This window comes from Bombina bombina, chromosome 2 (genome assembly GCF_027579735.1).
Source record: "Bombina bombina isolate aBomBom1 chromosome 2, aBomBom1.pri, whole genome shotgun sequence".
Taxonomy (NCBI): domain Eukaryota; kingdom Metazoa; phylum Chordata; class Amphibia; order Anura; family Bombinatoridae; genus Bombina; species Bombina bombina.
The window spans coordinates 100,434,222-100,450,313 of NC_069500.1; the positions used below are offsets into that span (position 1 = coordinate 100,434,222).

The following is a 16,092-nucleotide window of genomic DNA, read 5'->3' on the forward strand; positions in this document are numbered from 1 at the left end:
GTCTATTCTGCTTAACTTCATTGGCTTTGAGTTTTATGCACTCACCCCTTACCACACATTTGTGTGCCTCCCAGGTTGTAGAGGTGGGTAGGGCGTCTAGTGGGTTTTCATTAAAGTAGTGCCGTAGGGTTGTGTCGATCGCCAGCTTGTGTACTGGATTATCTAGCGCTTGTTCGTCGAGTCTCCACGTGTGAGGTTTTATGGGGATGTCTGGCCAGCCTAATGTGCATTGTACGGGTGCGTGATCTGACCAGGTTATTGGCAGTATGTCAGTGTTTTTTATTAAAGAAAGGCCTAGTTGGTCTGTTATGATGTAATCAATTCTGGTATAGACGTGATGTGGGTGCGAAAAAAAAGTGTAATCACGGGTGTCTGGATGCAGTGTCCTCCATATGTCGTGCAGTTTTAGTGAGCGGAGCTGTAGGTTGACAGCTTTGACAACTTTGTGTGGTACGTTTGTTTTTCCTGCTGAGGTGTCGTGAATGGGGTCTAGTGGTAGGTTAAAATCTCCTGCCAGAAATAATATACCTCTTGTATGTTCTAGCAGTAATTGTGTCAGCTGTTTGAGTACCATGTGTTGGCCCTGATTTGGTAGATAAACATTAGCTATTGTGATGTAAGAGCTAAATAGTGTTCCCACCACCAGCAAATATGATCCATTGGGGTCCTTGAGTACTAGGGTAGGTTGGAAGGGAATCGTGTTCTTAACAAAAACACCCACTCCGCCTTTCTTTGAGCTGCCTGAGGCCAAGTAGAAAGTGTTGTATCTATGAGTGATGTGTTTAGGCTCCCTCCCTTTTTTGAAGTGTGTTTCCTGGATACAAATGATATCCCCTCCAGCTTTGTGTAATTGTGTAAAAGCGATAGATCTCTTTTCCGGGCTATTAAGCCCTTTTGCGTTTATGGTTACTAGTTTGATGGAGCGTGGCTGCATGTCGCCGGTGATCAGTAGAATCAATTGGGCAGTGTCCGGCGTGTGTTACTTGCGTATTATCTGTCTGTTAGTGTGCAAGCGCGATGGGGGCTGGGCAGCGCCTGTCTAATCTGTAGACCCAATTCCCTTTATTTGTCTATGGGGTATGCTAATTCTGGGTCTCTCAGACTCTGTGTGTTGTCAAGGAGGGGGGGGGGGTGCAGAGGAGAAAGGAGAAGGGGTGAGGAAAAGAAAGGGGGTGAAGTTGCAAACAGTTATTATATACAAAAAGCTTGGCTACCTTGCTGCAGGTGCCAATATCAGATGGATATATAGTTCTTTATAAAACAGTAGGAACAGTAATCAATAACAACAAGCAACTAAATAAGTAGGGTAATATCTCCGTCATCAAACCCAGCATTTGAAAAACAAACTTATGAATAACATTATATTATATACGACCTGTAGCCTTGTTTCAGGAACTAGCCCCCAACCTGGGCCGTAGGGGTGGACAGTCCATTAATTGATGTGTTTCTTCCACATCATCAGCAACAGTTACTAGTGAAGGATGTTTGTAATTGTCCCGTTCGTTGTTGGCCATAGCTGCGGGTCGTGCCCGGTTCCCTGGGGTGAACCGCGGTGTAGGGTCCTCTTTTGGTTGTTCCCCTGCTTGGATGTTGATCTGCAGGGCCTCGCAGAAGCGGGGCAGGTCTTCTTGATTTCTGTAGACGGCTGTAGTGCCACCGTTGGTGGCGATAATGCTGACCGGAAATCCCCAGCGGTAGGCGATCTTCTTCTCTCGAAGCACTGTGGTTATATAGTTCAGCTCCCTTCTTTTCTGAAGTGTCGTGGGGCTCAAATCTGTGAATATTTGGATACGGTTGCCAGCATGCGTGAAATCCTGTTTTTGTCTTGAATGCTTTAGGATGTCTTCCTTGTCTTTAAAATTCAGCAACTTTAGGATGACATCCCTGGGTGGTGCTTTGGGTGGGGGCTTCGCCCTAAGAGCTCTATGTGCTCTCTCGATAGCTATATCTGGAGCGTTTTCATCCCCCCTTAATGTGCGGAACAGAGCTTGTAGGCAGCCCTCCAGGGCTCCTGGTTGTATGGATTCTGGTATCCCACGTACTCTCAGATTATTCCTCCAGCCCCTGTTGTCTAGGTCCTCTACTTTCTCCAGTAAATTGTATATAGTCTCTTCCTGTTCATAGAGTAAGCGAGACATATGATTGATGTCATTGCTGACGGTATTGTGATTTTCTTCCAAGTTAGCAACTCTCTGCGTCACCTTTGACAGGTCCCTTTTCAAGTCTCCATACCATCCCTTTACTTCAGTAAGCATCTCTTTGAGATCTTCTTTGGTACACAGAGACTTGAGGTCTTCCTTGGTTATTGACGGACTAGAGGTGGAGGCAGGATTCGGAAGCTGGAGGTTAGGCTGTGTGTTGGATGCGGGTACATTGCTGTCAGGAGTGTGCTGCGCTTGTATAGGGGTAATTTCAGGCTGCCTTAAAAATTGCTGCATGGTTCTAGGCTGTGAGGCACCATCTGGCTTGGTGGATTTTTTCCCTGGCATATTTATGTAGAATAGGGGGGGGGGTATATGGTGGGGCGACTGGTGGCACCTCTGAAGATGATGTGGGTCAGTGATGGGGCTTAGGGCTGTGATAAAATTGTAATATAGCCCTGGCTGCTGCGCCCTGTGTCCTGTATGAAGGTGCTTCTGTGAGGCCTATGCCTAGATTAGAGTGATACAGGGGTTTCAAAAAGTCCTGCTGCTTTGAGGGGATTGTGCAAATACACTGCTTCCAGCAACTGTAGCCCTTTCCATGAGTTAGTTTGCTGCTTGGTGGCTATGGACAGTGTGAAAGTTAATGCCTCAGAGTGCACATGGCTGATCTACCTCACTAATGTTAATCTGGGCTGTGTAGCATATTCCCCCTGTCCCGCGCCCCACCAGTGTGTATATATGATACTCTGGCCCCTCTGCAGTTACTAATGTTAAGCCAGTGTAGCTGTTAGCTGTATGGTCCCTCTGATCTAGGGCTCCGGTCCGGCAAGGCTGCTCTTTAGGAATTCAACAGGCCTTGTTGATAAGTGGCGCTGTGATGCTGCAGGTGCTCTTATCCGCTGAAGTGCGTGACTTACTGCATGCTCTGCTCTTCCCCTAGGCCTTAGGGTGAGCCTGAAGTCGCGTGTGGTTGTAGGTGGCTCAGCAGGAGTGTCGGGCTCTGGCTTCAACAGCGGACGGTGGCGCGGGTGTCAGATGGTGAGTGTCAGTGGCTGCCGATATGCTGTTCCGCGTCTTGCTGTGCCGCGTCTCGCTGTGTCTGTCACTACCTTTAGTCCGTTAGGGCATGGGTATTTGTTGCTCCCTCCTCAGATCCCGGGCTGCGCCAGATGTTGCGTGCACGTCCGGTTGTAGTTAGGTATATATGTGGCCAGTAAGTTGTTAGTCTTAGTTTAGGAGGCATTCACCCCTGTTTTAGAATGGTCATTTGGGCTCAGGACTGAGATGGCTGCTGGGTTTGACGACTTAGGGCCTGGGAGCTGTGTCTTTATGCGGCCATCTCACTGAATGGCCAAGCTCCGCCCCCCAACTATTTATTTTAATTTATTTATGTTGTGTATGATACACATTTATTTTTAGCTCTAATCCTTTGCACGCTGCCTTCATTCGCGCTGACAAGAGAAAGTTTAGATTGCGCTTGGTGGGGTATGTTTACTTTGTATCAGTTCATACTTTTTCCCCCTTATAATGCCTTAGAGAAAGGTTATTCTGAAATCTAAATGCCAGACACCTATCTCTAATATTATATATGTAAAATGGTATATCTTATGAAATATTTTGTGTACAATATATATATAGAAAAAGGCGCGAGAGTATACAAATATATCTATTTTATTGTGCAAATATGCAGTATTATATTACAAAAAGAAAAATGTATTTTGCAAAATAAATACAATGAAAATTTAAAATTATGAATCCAATGTTGCAGAGTTACAATAGTTTAATCATGCTTGCATATAAATAAATATGATACCATACCAGACAGTCTGACAGCATTTTGGTTCAGATAATATTTTCTGCCCCCCTATAAGTTTAGGGAAGAAGTATTTATACTTTTTTAAACAATCCTTTGGCATTACATCATGAGTAATTAGTAAATTATATAACCTTGAGTTAAAACACAAGTACAATACTGGCACCATTGAGACTGGTTATAAGACAAACAATTTTATAACCTTGGGTGAAAATACAAGAAGTTAATTTAATAGCAAATAATTTTACTTGATTTTTTATTTATTCTATTTGAAACTATTATATTTATTAATCTATATATTAATAAAATACTACACTGAAATAAATGCATCCATTAAGAAATTACATTTTCTCTTTCATTTGGAATAACTACCTTTATTGATAAACTCCCTAATAGCGAAATTATATAGCATTATAAACATGAATATATGATGTGCCTGGAACAACTTTTAACGTGTAATGCGTGCACAAGTCAGCATAACTAAAACCTGGTGAGATGACAATTTTGAATGGACATTTAAAGGGACATTAAACACTTTGCTATTGTAATATAAAATATTTAATTATGTATGTATGTATACTTTCATTATTTATTTTGTCCCCTTTTTCCGTACATTAATATTGAAAATTGTGGACTTTCCAATGCCAATTCAATTTTACTGTTGATTAGCATACCTAGGTAGGCTCAGGAGCGTGCACGTCTTTAGCTTTTTATGGCAACAGTGTTTACAATGTTATAAATTGTTGAAAACATTACTGTCATATAGTGCTTGACACCTTGGTATGGACTTAAAAAAAGGATACAAAGAGAGTAAAGTAAAATTGATAGAGGTAAATTGGAACATTTACTAAATGATATGTTCAATTTCAATCATGATTGTTTACTTTTTACTTGTATGACCTTTCTACATACATTAACCCCTTCACTACTTGGACTTTCAGAGAAAAACTTGCCCAAAAGACTGGAGAATTTTCAGCATTTTTGCTATCACTCCATTAAAACAGAAAAAGAGCCTTGTTTTTTTTTTATTTACCTGTTAAAACTATATATATATATATATATATATATTTTTTTTTTTAAGTAGACAACCCAAGGAATTGATCTAGGCCCATTTTGGTATAGTTCATGCCACCATTTCATTACCAAATGCGATCAAATAAAAAATGTTTTTTTCACAAACTTTTGGTTTCGCACTGAAATTATTTACATACTGCTTGTGCAATCATGGTACAAATGGTTGTAAAAGCTTTTCTGGGATCCCCTTTGTTCAGACATATATGGCTTCCGGCTCCATATGCAGCAGATACCTAGAGCTTCAGGAACTCCATCTCTTGGCTGTAACTTAACAGCTGAGACTGCTGGAGCTTTAGATATATATATATATACGTCTTGCAGTACGATAGACAAAGTACTGCAAGACATATATATATGTCTGTTTGGGTGAAGGGGTTAAAGGGACCCTCAAGGCAAAATAAGCTTTTATGAATCAGATAGAGCATGCAGTTTTAAGACACTTTCCAATTTACTTTCATTATCAAATTTTACACAGTGTTTTTATAGTCACACTTTCTGGGGAAAAAGATCCTATTAAAGGGACACTGAACCCAATTTTTTTCTTTTGTGATTCAGATAGAGCATGCAATTTTAAGCAACTTTCTAATTTACTCCTATTATCAAATTTCTTCATTCTCTTGGTATCTTTATTTGAAAAGCAAAAATGTAAGTTTAGATGCCGGCCCATTTTTGGTGAGCAACCTAGGTTGTCCTTGCTGATTGGACAGCACCAATAAACAAGTGCTGTCCATTGTCTGAACCAAAAATGTGTTGGCTCCTTAGCTTAGATGCCTTCTTTTTCAAATAAAGATAGCAAGAGAACGAAGAAAAATTGCTAATAGGAGTAAATTAGAAAGTTCCTTGAAATTGCATGCTCTATCTGAATCATGGGGAAAATTGGGGTTTAGTGTCCCTTTAAGCATGTGCACAAGCTCACAGGGTATATGTATACTAGTCTGTGATTGGCTGATGTCTGTCACATGATACAGGGGGAGAAAAAAATTGTCAGAAAAAAAAATCCACTGCTTATTTGAAATTCAGAGTAGGTGTTAAATTATTATCATTTTATAATGCACTTGTTAAAGGGACATTACAGCCAAAATTAGAATCCACATGGATGCATTTCAGTTTTTAATAGAATCATTTTTGTAATATACATATATTAGCATAAGTGCTTCTAATAAAAGTTATAGCGGTTTCAAAGGTGTATTTAAGTATGCACCGTGCACCAGCACTTGCTCAGAGGGCCTAAGGTGCTTGTACCATCTGGTAATGACTCAATTTGTTAATTAATAATGTAAACCACACTGGTGCTCTAAGCTGCTGCAGTTTTTAAAATGCTGGTGCACTGAGAAAATCTAGCTATGCTTCACATGCACATGCAGAGATAAATGTTAACTCTAAAACAGTGATAACTCTTACTATAAGTATTTTTGCTAATTCATGTGTATTGCAAATACGTTTCTATTCAAATATGTCATTAATCCATGTGCATTTACATTTTGACCGGAATGTCCCTTTAATTATACAATTCTACTTCATTGAGTGATCATTTAAGAGAAGATATGTATGATGAAACAGGTGATTATGTAGAGACATATGTCATGACTGGCATTAAGTTGACGTGGTGCCTATGTTTAAAAGGATATTAAACAACACTATTTTAGTAAAAACAAATATGTTAAATCAAAGTAAACATAAAAAGGAACAGATTGTGTAAAAAACAGTAAACACTTTACTTGTTTTCTTGCAAAATGAGCACTGCTCACTGTTGCCCCAATGCCCCTGCTTTCAGAGGGAGGAGAGAGATTACTTTTTGGTAACAAGTTTCATTCTGTCCTCTTCTAAGCATGGCCAAAACTGACTGCCTGTTTTGCTTGCATTCTCTAAACACTAAGCCAACTCATATTTCTCTAGAAGATTTATGAAATCAATCTAGATAAGCCTCCCTGTATAGACCCAGCTCCCTTGTACGGCTTTGACAGGAAGTAATTGACACTGCACAACTGAAGTCAAAAAAATAAATAGGTAAAATTATTTGAAAATGATTACTATACTACTACATATTGCAATGTTTTCTATTAAGTATAACCACTGCTTAGTGTTTTTTATTACAACATTAAAACAGACTGTTCTCTATCCCTTTACAAAGGGAGCAAAAACTGATCTGGTAAGCTACAGACCAGTAAGTCTGGCATAAGTGGCGGGAAAGGTACTAGATGGGAAAATAAAGGATTATATTTAAGAATTTATTCATGAAAAAACAAGCGCATGAGTGACAACCAGCATGTATTTTTTATTTTTTTATTAATGTATTTTTATTAGAGATTTAATCAGCATGTTTTTATGAGAAAATTATCATGCCACATAATGTTTCTTTGGACATGATATTCAAAACAACTGTTGATTGAGATGATCTAAAATGCTTCTCCAGCACTGTGACATCTCTAGGGATATTTTCAAAAGGCAGAATTAGCTTTACTTCTCCAAAGGGCATTCCCTGCACTTCTGTATGTGAAGGAGAGACAAGCACAGTGCAATATAGCACTGCATGACCTGACAGTTCTGCTGCATTTACACTTTGTGCTTTATATTTTATATCACTTTACACTTCAGATTAATTTTATTACATGTAAACTTTACACTTTTTATAGTGCATATTAAAAACTGTTGTACAGGTGGAGAAACGCATTATTTCATTTGGATTAGATGTGCATAGCTGAGCAGTCAAAAACCTTGTGTATAGGAAGCAAAAATTACCCTGTAGAAATGTCATAATAGCATGTTTAACTGCTCAAGCACACATCTACATGGCCAGTTTAATAACAAATGCAAGGAGTAATTTAGCCCTTCCTCGTCAAGATTTGTGATTTTACAAATTCTGATTATGCCTTCTCAGTTTCTGTGTACCTTTAACAAATTAGTCTCATATTTTGTATATTTATGTGTATCTTTTACAAATTATATTGCACTTTACATTTCTTCTATTTAAATTAAAACGGTCAGCTTCAGTTTCCCAGAAAGCTTCATTACTTTCTATGGACCAGATAATCAAACATTCTTTAGTTTGGATAGAGATTATAGTGCAGACTTCACAGGGGCTGAACTCACTGTATTTTCTAGGAAAAGGGGAGGAACCTGGAAGTTCCAGAGAGATGAGAGATGCTTTCCATAGAAAGTAATGAAGCTCTCTGGGGGACAAAATTTCACATGGGAGAGAGAAGGTAACTTGAAAACCCCTGGGACTGATATAAAGGCATCAATTACAAATCAAACTCAAATGTTTTCACTACAATTTAACTTTATTTTGCCAATATTTTAGTATATATTACTTTTCTGTTAGCTAAAATAAGTGTATTGTGAATTTTTACCCTCAGAACACCCCTGTTCAGCTCAGAAAACTACATTGTCCTTCCCACTTTCTGAAACTGTCAGTTATAGTTTACAATGGAGCAAATACAAAGTGCAATGTAATTTGTAAAAGACGCTATAGTGGTCTGAACTCCTTGAATATCAGGTTCCTCCCTGGTGACGTCTATAGTGGTTATCAGGAGAGATCGCATTGGCGGTCAGCACGAGGAACGTTCCAGTTCTATCTGTGGGAATCTACACTACATCGCCTGCCTCAGCGACGTCACTAGCAGGCATTAGGAGAGATTGCATCGGTGAAGAGTGCTCAGGTTCCTACTTCGGATATCCACATCTCAAGAGCCATTAGTGCTCTCAATGCCTAAAAGATCAGTAATCCTGTGAGTAGTTCTATGTGTGCGGGGCTTGTTTTTTTTGTCCGTACTTACTTCACCAGGAAAATCTCCTTGTCCTTTACAGATTTACCACTACAAGGACGCCATCTTGGAGAACGGCTCCGGTTTCCCACTTTACAAATATACGGACTGTGTTTTTTATTATATATAGATATAGATATATAGATATCCATCCACATTTGTTATTTTTCATACACTTTTTGATACTTTAAGTTACACATTGCACAGGTTGCTTATTGTATCCATTGTAAATGTATTGCTTTCACTATATATTTTAGTTTGTTTGTTAGAACATAATGATGTATTATTAAATCTTTTTAACACTTTTCAACATAGTGGCCTATGTAGGTTTGGATCGATATCCGACATAGATATATATCTGTGGTTAATTAAATTTAACACATTATTTTTTCTATATAGCCTTTAGCCTTTTAGGGGCGCAGTGGTTTTGTGTATAGTTTCATTTATTTGAAGTATACTTCTTTTTTCATATGCCTTTAATGTTAGGCAACATTTTCTAATATGATATTAGCATGTATTAGAAAAAAGGGGATGAATGCCATGGATTAACTCTGCTCTATAAAAATACCGATACTGAGTATTTCTTTAATGTTGAGAACTATTAAAAGGGATAAAATGTTATTGTTTAAAAAGATAGATAATCCCTTCATTTACCATTCCCCAGTTTTGCATAACGAACACGGTTATAGAAATATACTTTTTACCTCTGTAATTACCTTGTATCTAAGCATCTGTAGACTGTCTTATTATATCAGATCTTTTGACAGACTTGCATTTCAGGCAATAAGTGCTGACTCTTAAATAACTTCATGTGCATGAGCACAATGTTATCTATATGAAACACAAACTAACGCCCTCTAGCTGTGAAAAACTGTCAAATGCATTCAAATTAGAGGCGGCCTTCAAGTGCTTAGAAATAAGCATATGAGCCTACCTAGTATTAGCCTTCAACTAAGAATAACAAAGGACAAAGCATATTTGATGATAAAAGTAAATTAGAAAGTTATTTAAAATGACATGCCGTATCTGAATCATGAAAGTTTAATTTGGACTTTACTATCCCTTTTTAGTTTACTGTTGTAGATCACTGATTAGTTGATATTATTGGTTACAAGTTATATTTTCTGGTTCTGGGCTGCATGTTAACCTTCTTTTTCAGATGTCAAGCACATAGTAATAAACTAACCTGGAGTTGTTATAACTGCACCCATTGGAAATCCATTACCAATTCCTTTTGCCATTGTGACAATATCAGGCATGACATCATGAGTTTGAAATCCCCAATAATGGCTTCCTGTTCTCCCAAAACCAGTCTGAACCTAATGATAAATTTAATTATGAATACAACAATTTATATAAATGTAAAACAAATCCCATCAGATAAATGTAATCAAATTAACTTAGTAAAAATAGATGCAATGTTATCTGCCGAGTTGAGGAAGCAACGGTTTCATGCAAATCAGCTCAGTGGATTTTTAACCCTAAGGCTGCATTACAGCTCTATTTGGAAGCCAAAAGATTCACTGACAAAAAAGTTCACGTGTAATTATATATATATATACAAAAAAAACAACAACCCTCCAAAAAATCATTCTAGCTGTTAAAATGTCTCTGGCTCAGTCCTGGCTCTGATAAACCCTGCCAATCTGGTTCCAGTTTACAGACATATTGTAGTATCTAAGAACCTTGGAGTCTTGTGTTTCTCAAATAAATAATTCCGCTATCCTGCAGTGCCTTGTGTTGGAATTGTGGTCCAAAGCATGCTGCCTCCACTTTTATATCTCAAATAAGCAACATTTGGGGGTCAATTTTGTTTTTGCTTTCTGCATTTTGTTTTTTACTCTGCCTTGTTATTATATTTTAATTATATAGTATATATGTAGTTTTTTATTTTTTACACTGCACGCAGTCAGAAGACCTAATGGCATCTTTGATGTTTGTGCACTTTCTGCTGGGTGACCACTTTACCTTTTTTATTTAATTATCTTGTATTTTACTTGTTAATCTGTTTTCAAATATAGTTTATATTCAGTTATCTATTATTTGACTATATTCCTATATGGCATTCCTTCCTATATAAAATCCTACATCTAAGCAAAAACAAGGTCTAAACTGGTACTCTGAGCTCTCCACCCTTAGCTCTGGATACAAAGACTACATTTCTGATAAACTTTCAAATTCCGAAGCCTTTGAAGGATTGTTGTTTATGTTGATTGTTATTTTGTGTCTGTGATACCTCAATAAAAATATTTAAAAAACAAAAGAACCCCCCCCACTTGTCATTCCATCAGCAGAAACATATTATCCATACAACTGGCACAAACAAAGGGTTATCGAGTTAATAGTTCCTAAGTTTAAAGTGAGTAAACCCATTAGCTGTGTCATGTTATTATAGATACCATTGGTCACTGTTATGATATGCATGATGTCATCAACAAAAGCAAGGAGAACATTATTATGGAAGAATATTTTAAAATAAAAATGTGGTAGCTAATTTATTCAGGGTTGATGATGACTACATAGTTTATTTCTAATGCAGGGCTACTTAAAATGTTTTTTTAACATAATCAGTTTACTAGGTAATTTTATAATGAATATTTCTGAACTGCCTAAATGCTTCATTGCATTCATAAACAAATAGCACAAGCTTCATAGTTCAAAAATGTGCAATAGTTTGACTCTTTAATAAACCAAGAACAAACTAACACCAAGATTACAAGTTGCGCGGTATGGTGTTTTAAGTTCCATACCGCACAAAAGCCAAGGCCTGACTTGACGTGCACTTTTCCCCCATAGACATCAATGGAGAGAAAATGTTAGAAAAAAAACTAACACCTGCGATTGCGGAAGGGCGATAGCTAAAACGCAATCCCCATTGATGTCTATGGGGACAAGACCCTAGCATAAACCCCTAGTCTAAAAAGCCCTAATCCGCCGCCGCCCAACATTGCCGACACTAAATAAAGTGATTTACCCCTAAACCGCCACCCCTACATCACTAACACCTAAATAAACCTATTAACCCCTAAACCGCCGGCCCCCCACAATCGCAACTACTATAATAAAGCTATTAACCCCTAAACTGCCGGACCCCCACATTGCAACTACTATAATGAAGCTATTAACCCCTAAACCGCCGGCCCCCCACATCGCAACTACTATAATGAAGCTATTAACCCCTAAACCGCCCCCCCCCCACATCGCAACTACTAAACTAACCCTATTAACCCCCACATTGCCACCCACATGGCAACTACTAAACCTATTAACCCCTAAACCGTCGGCCCCCCACATCGCAACTACTATAATGAAGCTATTAACCCCTAACCCCACATCGCAACTACTATAATGAAGCTATTAACCCCTAAACCGCCGCCCCCCCCACATTGCAACTACTATAATAAAGCTATTAACTCCTAAACCGCCATCCCCCCACATCGCAACACACTAAATTAAACTATTAACCCTAAACCTAACACCCCCTAGCTTTAAATTAAAGTTATAATATAGCTATCTTAAAATAAATAAAAACTTACCTGTGAAATAAAAAAAACCTAAGCTTAAACTATAAATAAACCTAACATAACTATTTAAAAAAATAAAAACGAAAAATAAAAAAAACTAAAGTTACAAAATTAAAAAATCCTAATCGAAGATTACAAAAAAATAGTAAATGAAATTATTCAAAATAATACAAATTAAACCTTATCTAAAACACCTATAAAAACAAAAAAGCCACCCCAAAATAACAATAAACTACCAATAGCCCTTAAAAGGGCCTTTTGTAGGGCATTGCCCTGAAGCAATCGGCTCTTTTACCTAAAAAAATTACAAAGTACCCCCTAACAGTAAACCCCCCCAACCAACCCCCCAAAATAAAAAAACTAACTATAAAAAAAACCTAAGCTACCCATTGCCCCTAAAGGGGCATTTGTATGGCCATTGCCAGTAAAAGGGCAATCAGCTCTTTTGCTGCCCATTAAAATAATTAAAAAATCAATAATCTAAAAAAAAAAAAACACCCAAAAAAAACAATAACAAAACCCGAAATAGGTGCTCACAGTTCGGCGGTGAAGGTCTTCTTCCAGGCGGCTCCAGCTTCATCCATCACGGGACCATCTTCTGTCTTCTTCCTGGAGGTGCGGAGCGGTCTTCCCCGATGCGGAAATCCGGATCGGTGGTCCTCAGCGGCGGCAGTCCTCAGTGGCATGGAGGCTCCTCTTCATGCGATCGCCGCACACTGAAGATTGAATGCAAAGTACCCCTTTTATATTTGGGGCACCTTGCATTCCTATTGGCTGACATTTTCAAATCAGCCAATAGGATGAGAGCTGCTCTCATCCTTTTGGCTGATTTGAATATTACAGCCAATAGGAATGCAAGGTGCCCAAATATAAAACGGGTACCTTGCATTCAATCTTCAGTGTGCGGCGGAGATCGAATGAAGAGGAGGCTCCGCGCTGGATATCTTTGTCGTAGCCGCCGGTCCTGCTCAGCTTCGTGACGTCACAGCTCCGCATCACCGGAATGAATATAGAAGATGCCCCCGCGATGGATGAAGATGGATGTCTGGACTTTAGGAACTGGGAGTACATTTTTTGGGGCTAGTGTCAATTTTTTTTAATTTTTTAATGGGAACTAAAGAGCTGATTGCCCTTTTAAGGGTAATGCCCTGCAATGCCCATACAAATGCCCTTTTAGGGGCAATAGGTAGCTTAGGTTTTTTTTTGGAAGGTTGGTTGGGTGGGGGTTTTACTGTTAGGGGGTACTTTGTAATTTTTTTATGTAAAAGAGCTGTTTAACTTAGGGCAATGCCCTACAAAAGGCCATTTTAAGTGCTATTGATAGTTTATTGTTAGATTTGGGGGTGTTTTTATTTTGGGGTGGCTTTTTTGTTTTTATAGGGGTATTAGATTAGCTTTAATTTTCATTATTTTGGATAATTTCATTTATTATATTTTGTAATATTACATTTTTTGTTTCGTAATTTTAGTGGTTTTTTTTTGTAATGTTAGTTTTTTTTATTTTTTGTAATTTTAGTGTTTGTTTTCTTGTAATGTTAGATTTTTTTTATTTTTTTGTAGCATTAGGATTTTTTAATTTTGCAACTTCGATTTTTTATTATTTGTTTATTTTAGTTTTTTTAAAATAGTAAAGTTAGGGTAATTTATAGTTTAAGCTTATTTCACAGGAAGGTTTTATTTATTTTAAGGTTAGGGGGTGTTAGGTTTAGGAGTTAATAGTTTAATTTAGTGTGTCGCAATGTGGGGGGCCGGCGGTTTAGGGGTTAATAGGTTTAGTTTATTATTTGTGATGTGGGGGGATGGCGGTTTAGGGGTTAATAGGTAGTTTATGGGTGTTTGTGTAAAATCCATAACTACTGGTCTCTGATCACGGAATGGATTGCGGCGGCATAAGCTATAACGCTAGCGGAATATCCGGACCGCACAACCTGTAATACAGGAGCAATGAAAACTGCATACTCCAAAGCCATTATTTGAGTGCGCAATGGAGAGTTGCCGTACAGGCTTAAACACTTGCAGTATAGCTGTACCCCCGCGACTTGTAATATGGGAGACCTGCCATTCTGCGCCCAAAGGCCAATTTTTCAGCGGTATAGTCGTACTGCAAAAGTTGTTATTTGGCCCTATGTTGTTAGCATGTGTACAAACCCATACAAACAGCCAAAATTACAACCTTAAGATTGATGAACTAGACAAAATATAATCATGCTAATATGTAATGTATTTAAAGTGTTTCCTGATGTATTCGAATATTGTAAGTATCTAGTGGGTTTACAATGCAATGCAAAAAAAAAGCACTAGAAAAAACAAAACAAAAAAAAAGCAGGTTTTGTGATATATCAGAAGGGCTTTTATATTTAAACACTTTTTTAAAAAACTAAGGTGATCTTAGGACCCTTATGTCCCTTTAAGATCACACCATCTTTAAAGGGACAATAAAGTAAAAATTACATTTTCACAATTCAGATAGAGCATGCAATTTTAAACAACTTTCCAATTTCCTTCTATTATTTAATTTGCTTTTTTTTCTTTGTGTAATTTGTTGAAGAGCATACCTAGCATAGTGGGAGCTAGCTACTGATTGGTGGCTACAAATATGCCTCTTGTCTTGGGCTCACCAGATGTTTTCAGTTTTTTTTGCTGCTCCTTCAATGAAGGATAACAAGAGAATGAAACAAATTCAATAATAGAAGTATACAGTATATGGAATGTCGCTTAAAATGTTATGCTCTATCTGAATCTTGAAATAAATGTTTTTGGGTTTTTTTTGGTCCCTTTAATAACAACATTTTTAATTGAGTGAAGACTTGAATGTTGACAGCAGTGTTTTACTAATATACATATTATTCAGTGGCACCTGAAACTATATCATAATAGTAAACCTCTCATTTTGTCAACGTACTTCATCTGCAATACATAGACCTCCTCTCTCACGGATCAGCTCATAAGCTTCTTTTAAAAATCCTTTGGGATACTGAACGGCACCTCCTACACCCTGCAAAATAAGAGAAAACAGTTCTAGATATGCTTTACATGATTAAAATATTCAGGTTGGAGGACTAAATGAACACATTGTAACAAATGAGCATACTAAGGGCTCTATTCACAAATAGATGAATTGCAGGTGATTTGAAATCGTTCATTAGCTATGCATTGTCAAGGGCCAAATCTCCTATAGGAAGAGCTGAATAAGACTTGCACAATGCATAATTAATGCTGCATACAATTCACCTGCAATTCTCTTATTCTCGGTGAATTGTACACATTACCTATGGTATGTGCAGCGCTATCTCAGCTTTTATTGCAGGAGATACTCAATGGGTTTGGCCATTTACAATGCATAGCTAACTCACCTGTCATTCTCCTCTTAATGAATTGTCCCCTAAATGAGTTGGAACATTTTCAGAATATATTAACATCCTAGTAGCTGCAGGTTTTCATTTGCCAAATTATACCCTAGTCACTTACCTTATTAGAAGATCCAGTCTGCACTTGATATTGGATTAGACCAGCCTTCCCACTGTCGTCTTTTATCTAAAGAACCCTTTCTAAGGCCAATTATGGACATATATGTAGCAGTGTAGTCAAATACAAAACAAAAATGGATCATTTAAATAAAGCATTTTGTGTATGTTTGCAATATACATGTATTACTTTATTTGTAGCTAAATCCCTTAAAAATGAGTTTGCTGGGTTTTTACTGCTAATGAATACGCATGTAATTCTCATTCTAAACAGAGCTGGAGTTTTCCCTAACTCTAAACCAAGCTGGA

At 37.7% G+C, this 16,092-nt stretch overlaps 1 protein-coding gene across 1 annotated transcript in view; it reads right to left on the reverse strand.

The window, feature by feature from the left end:
• Nucleotides 1-16,092, reverse strand: part of AGXT2 (alanine--glyoxylate aminotransferase 2) — a 113,682-nt gene that overhangs the window by 16,257 nt on the left and 81,333 nt on the right. Inside the window, exons 9-10 of the mRNA XM_053701200.1 lie at nucleotides 15,222-15,314; nucleotides 9,982-10,114 (exon numbers count right to left, since the gene is read on the reverse strand). Of these exons, the coding sequence (XP_053557175.1) occupies nucleotides 9,982-10,114; nucleotides 15,222-15,314 (226 nt within the window). The remainder of the gene's footprint in view (nucleotides 1-9,981; nucleotides 10,115-15,221; nucleotides 15,315-16,092) is intronic.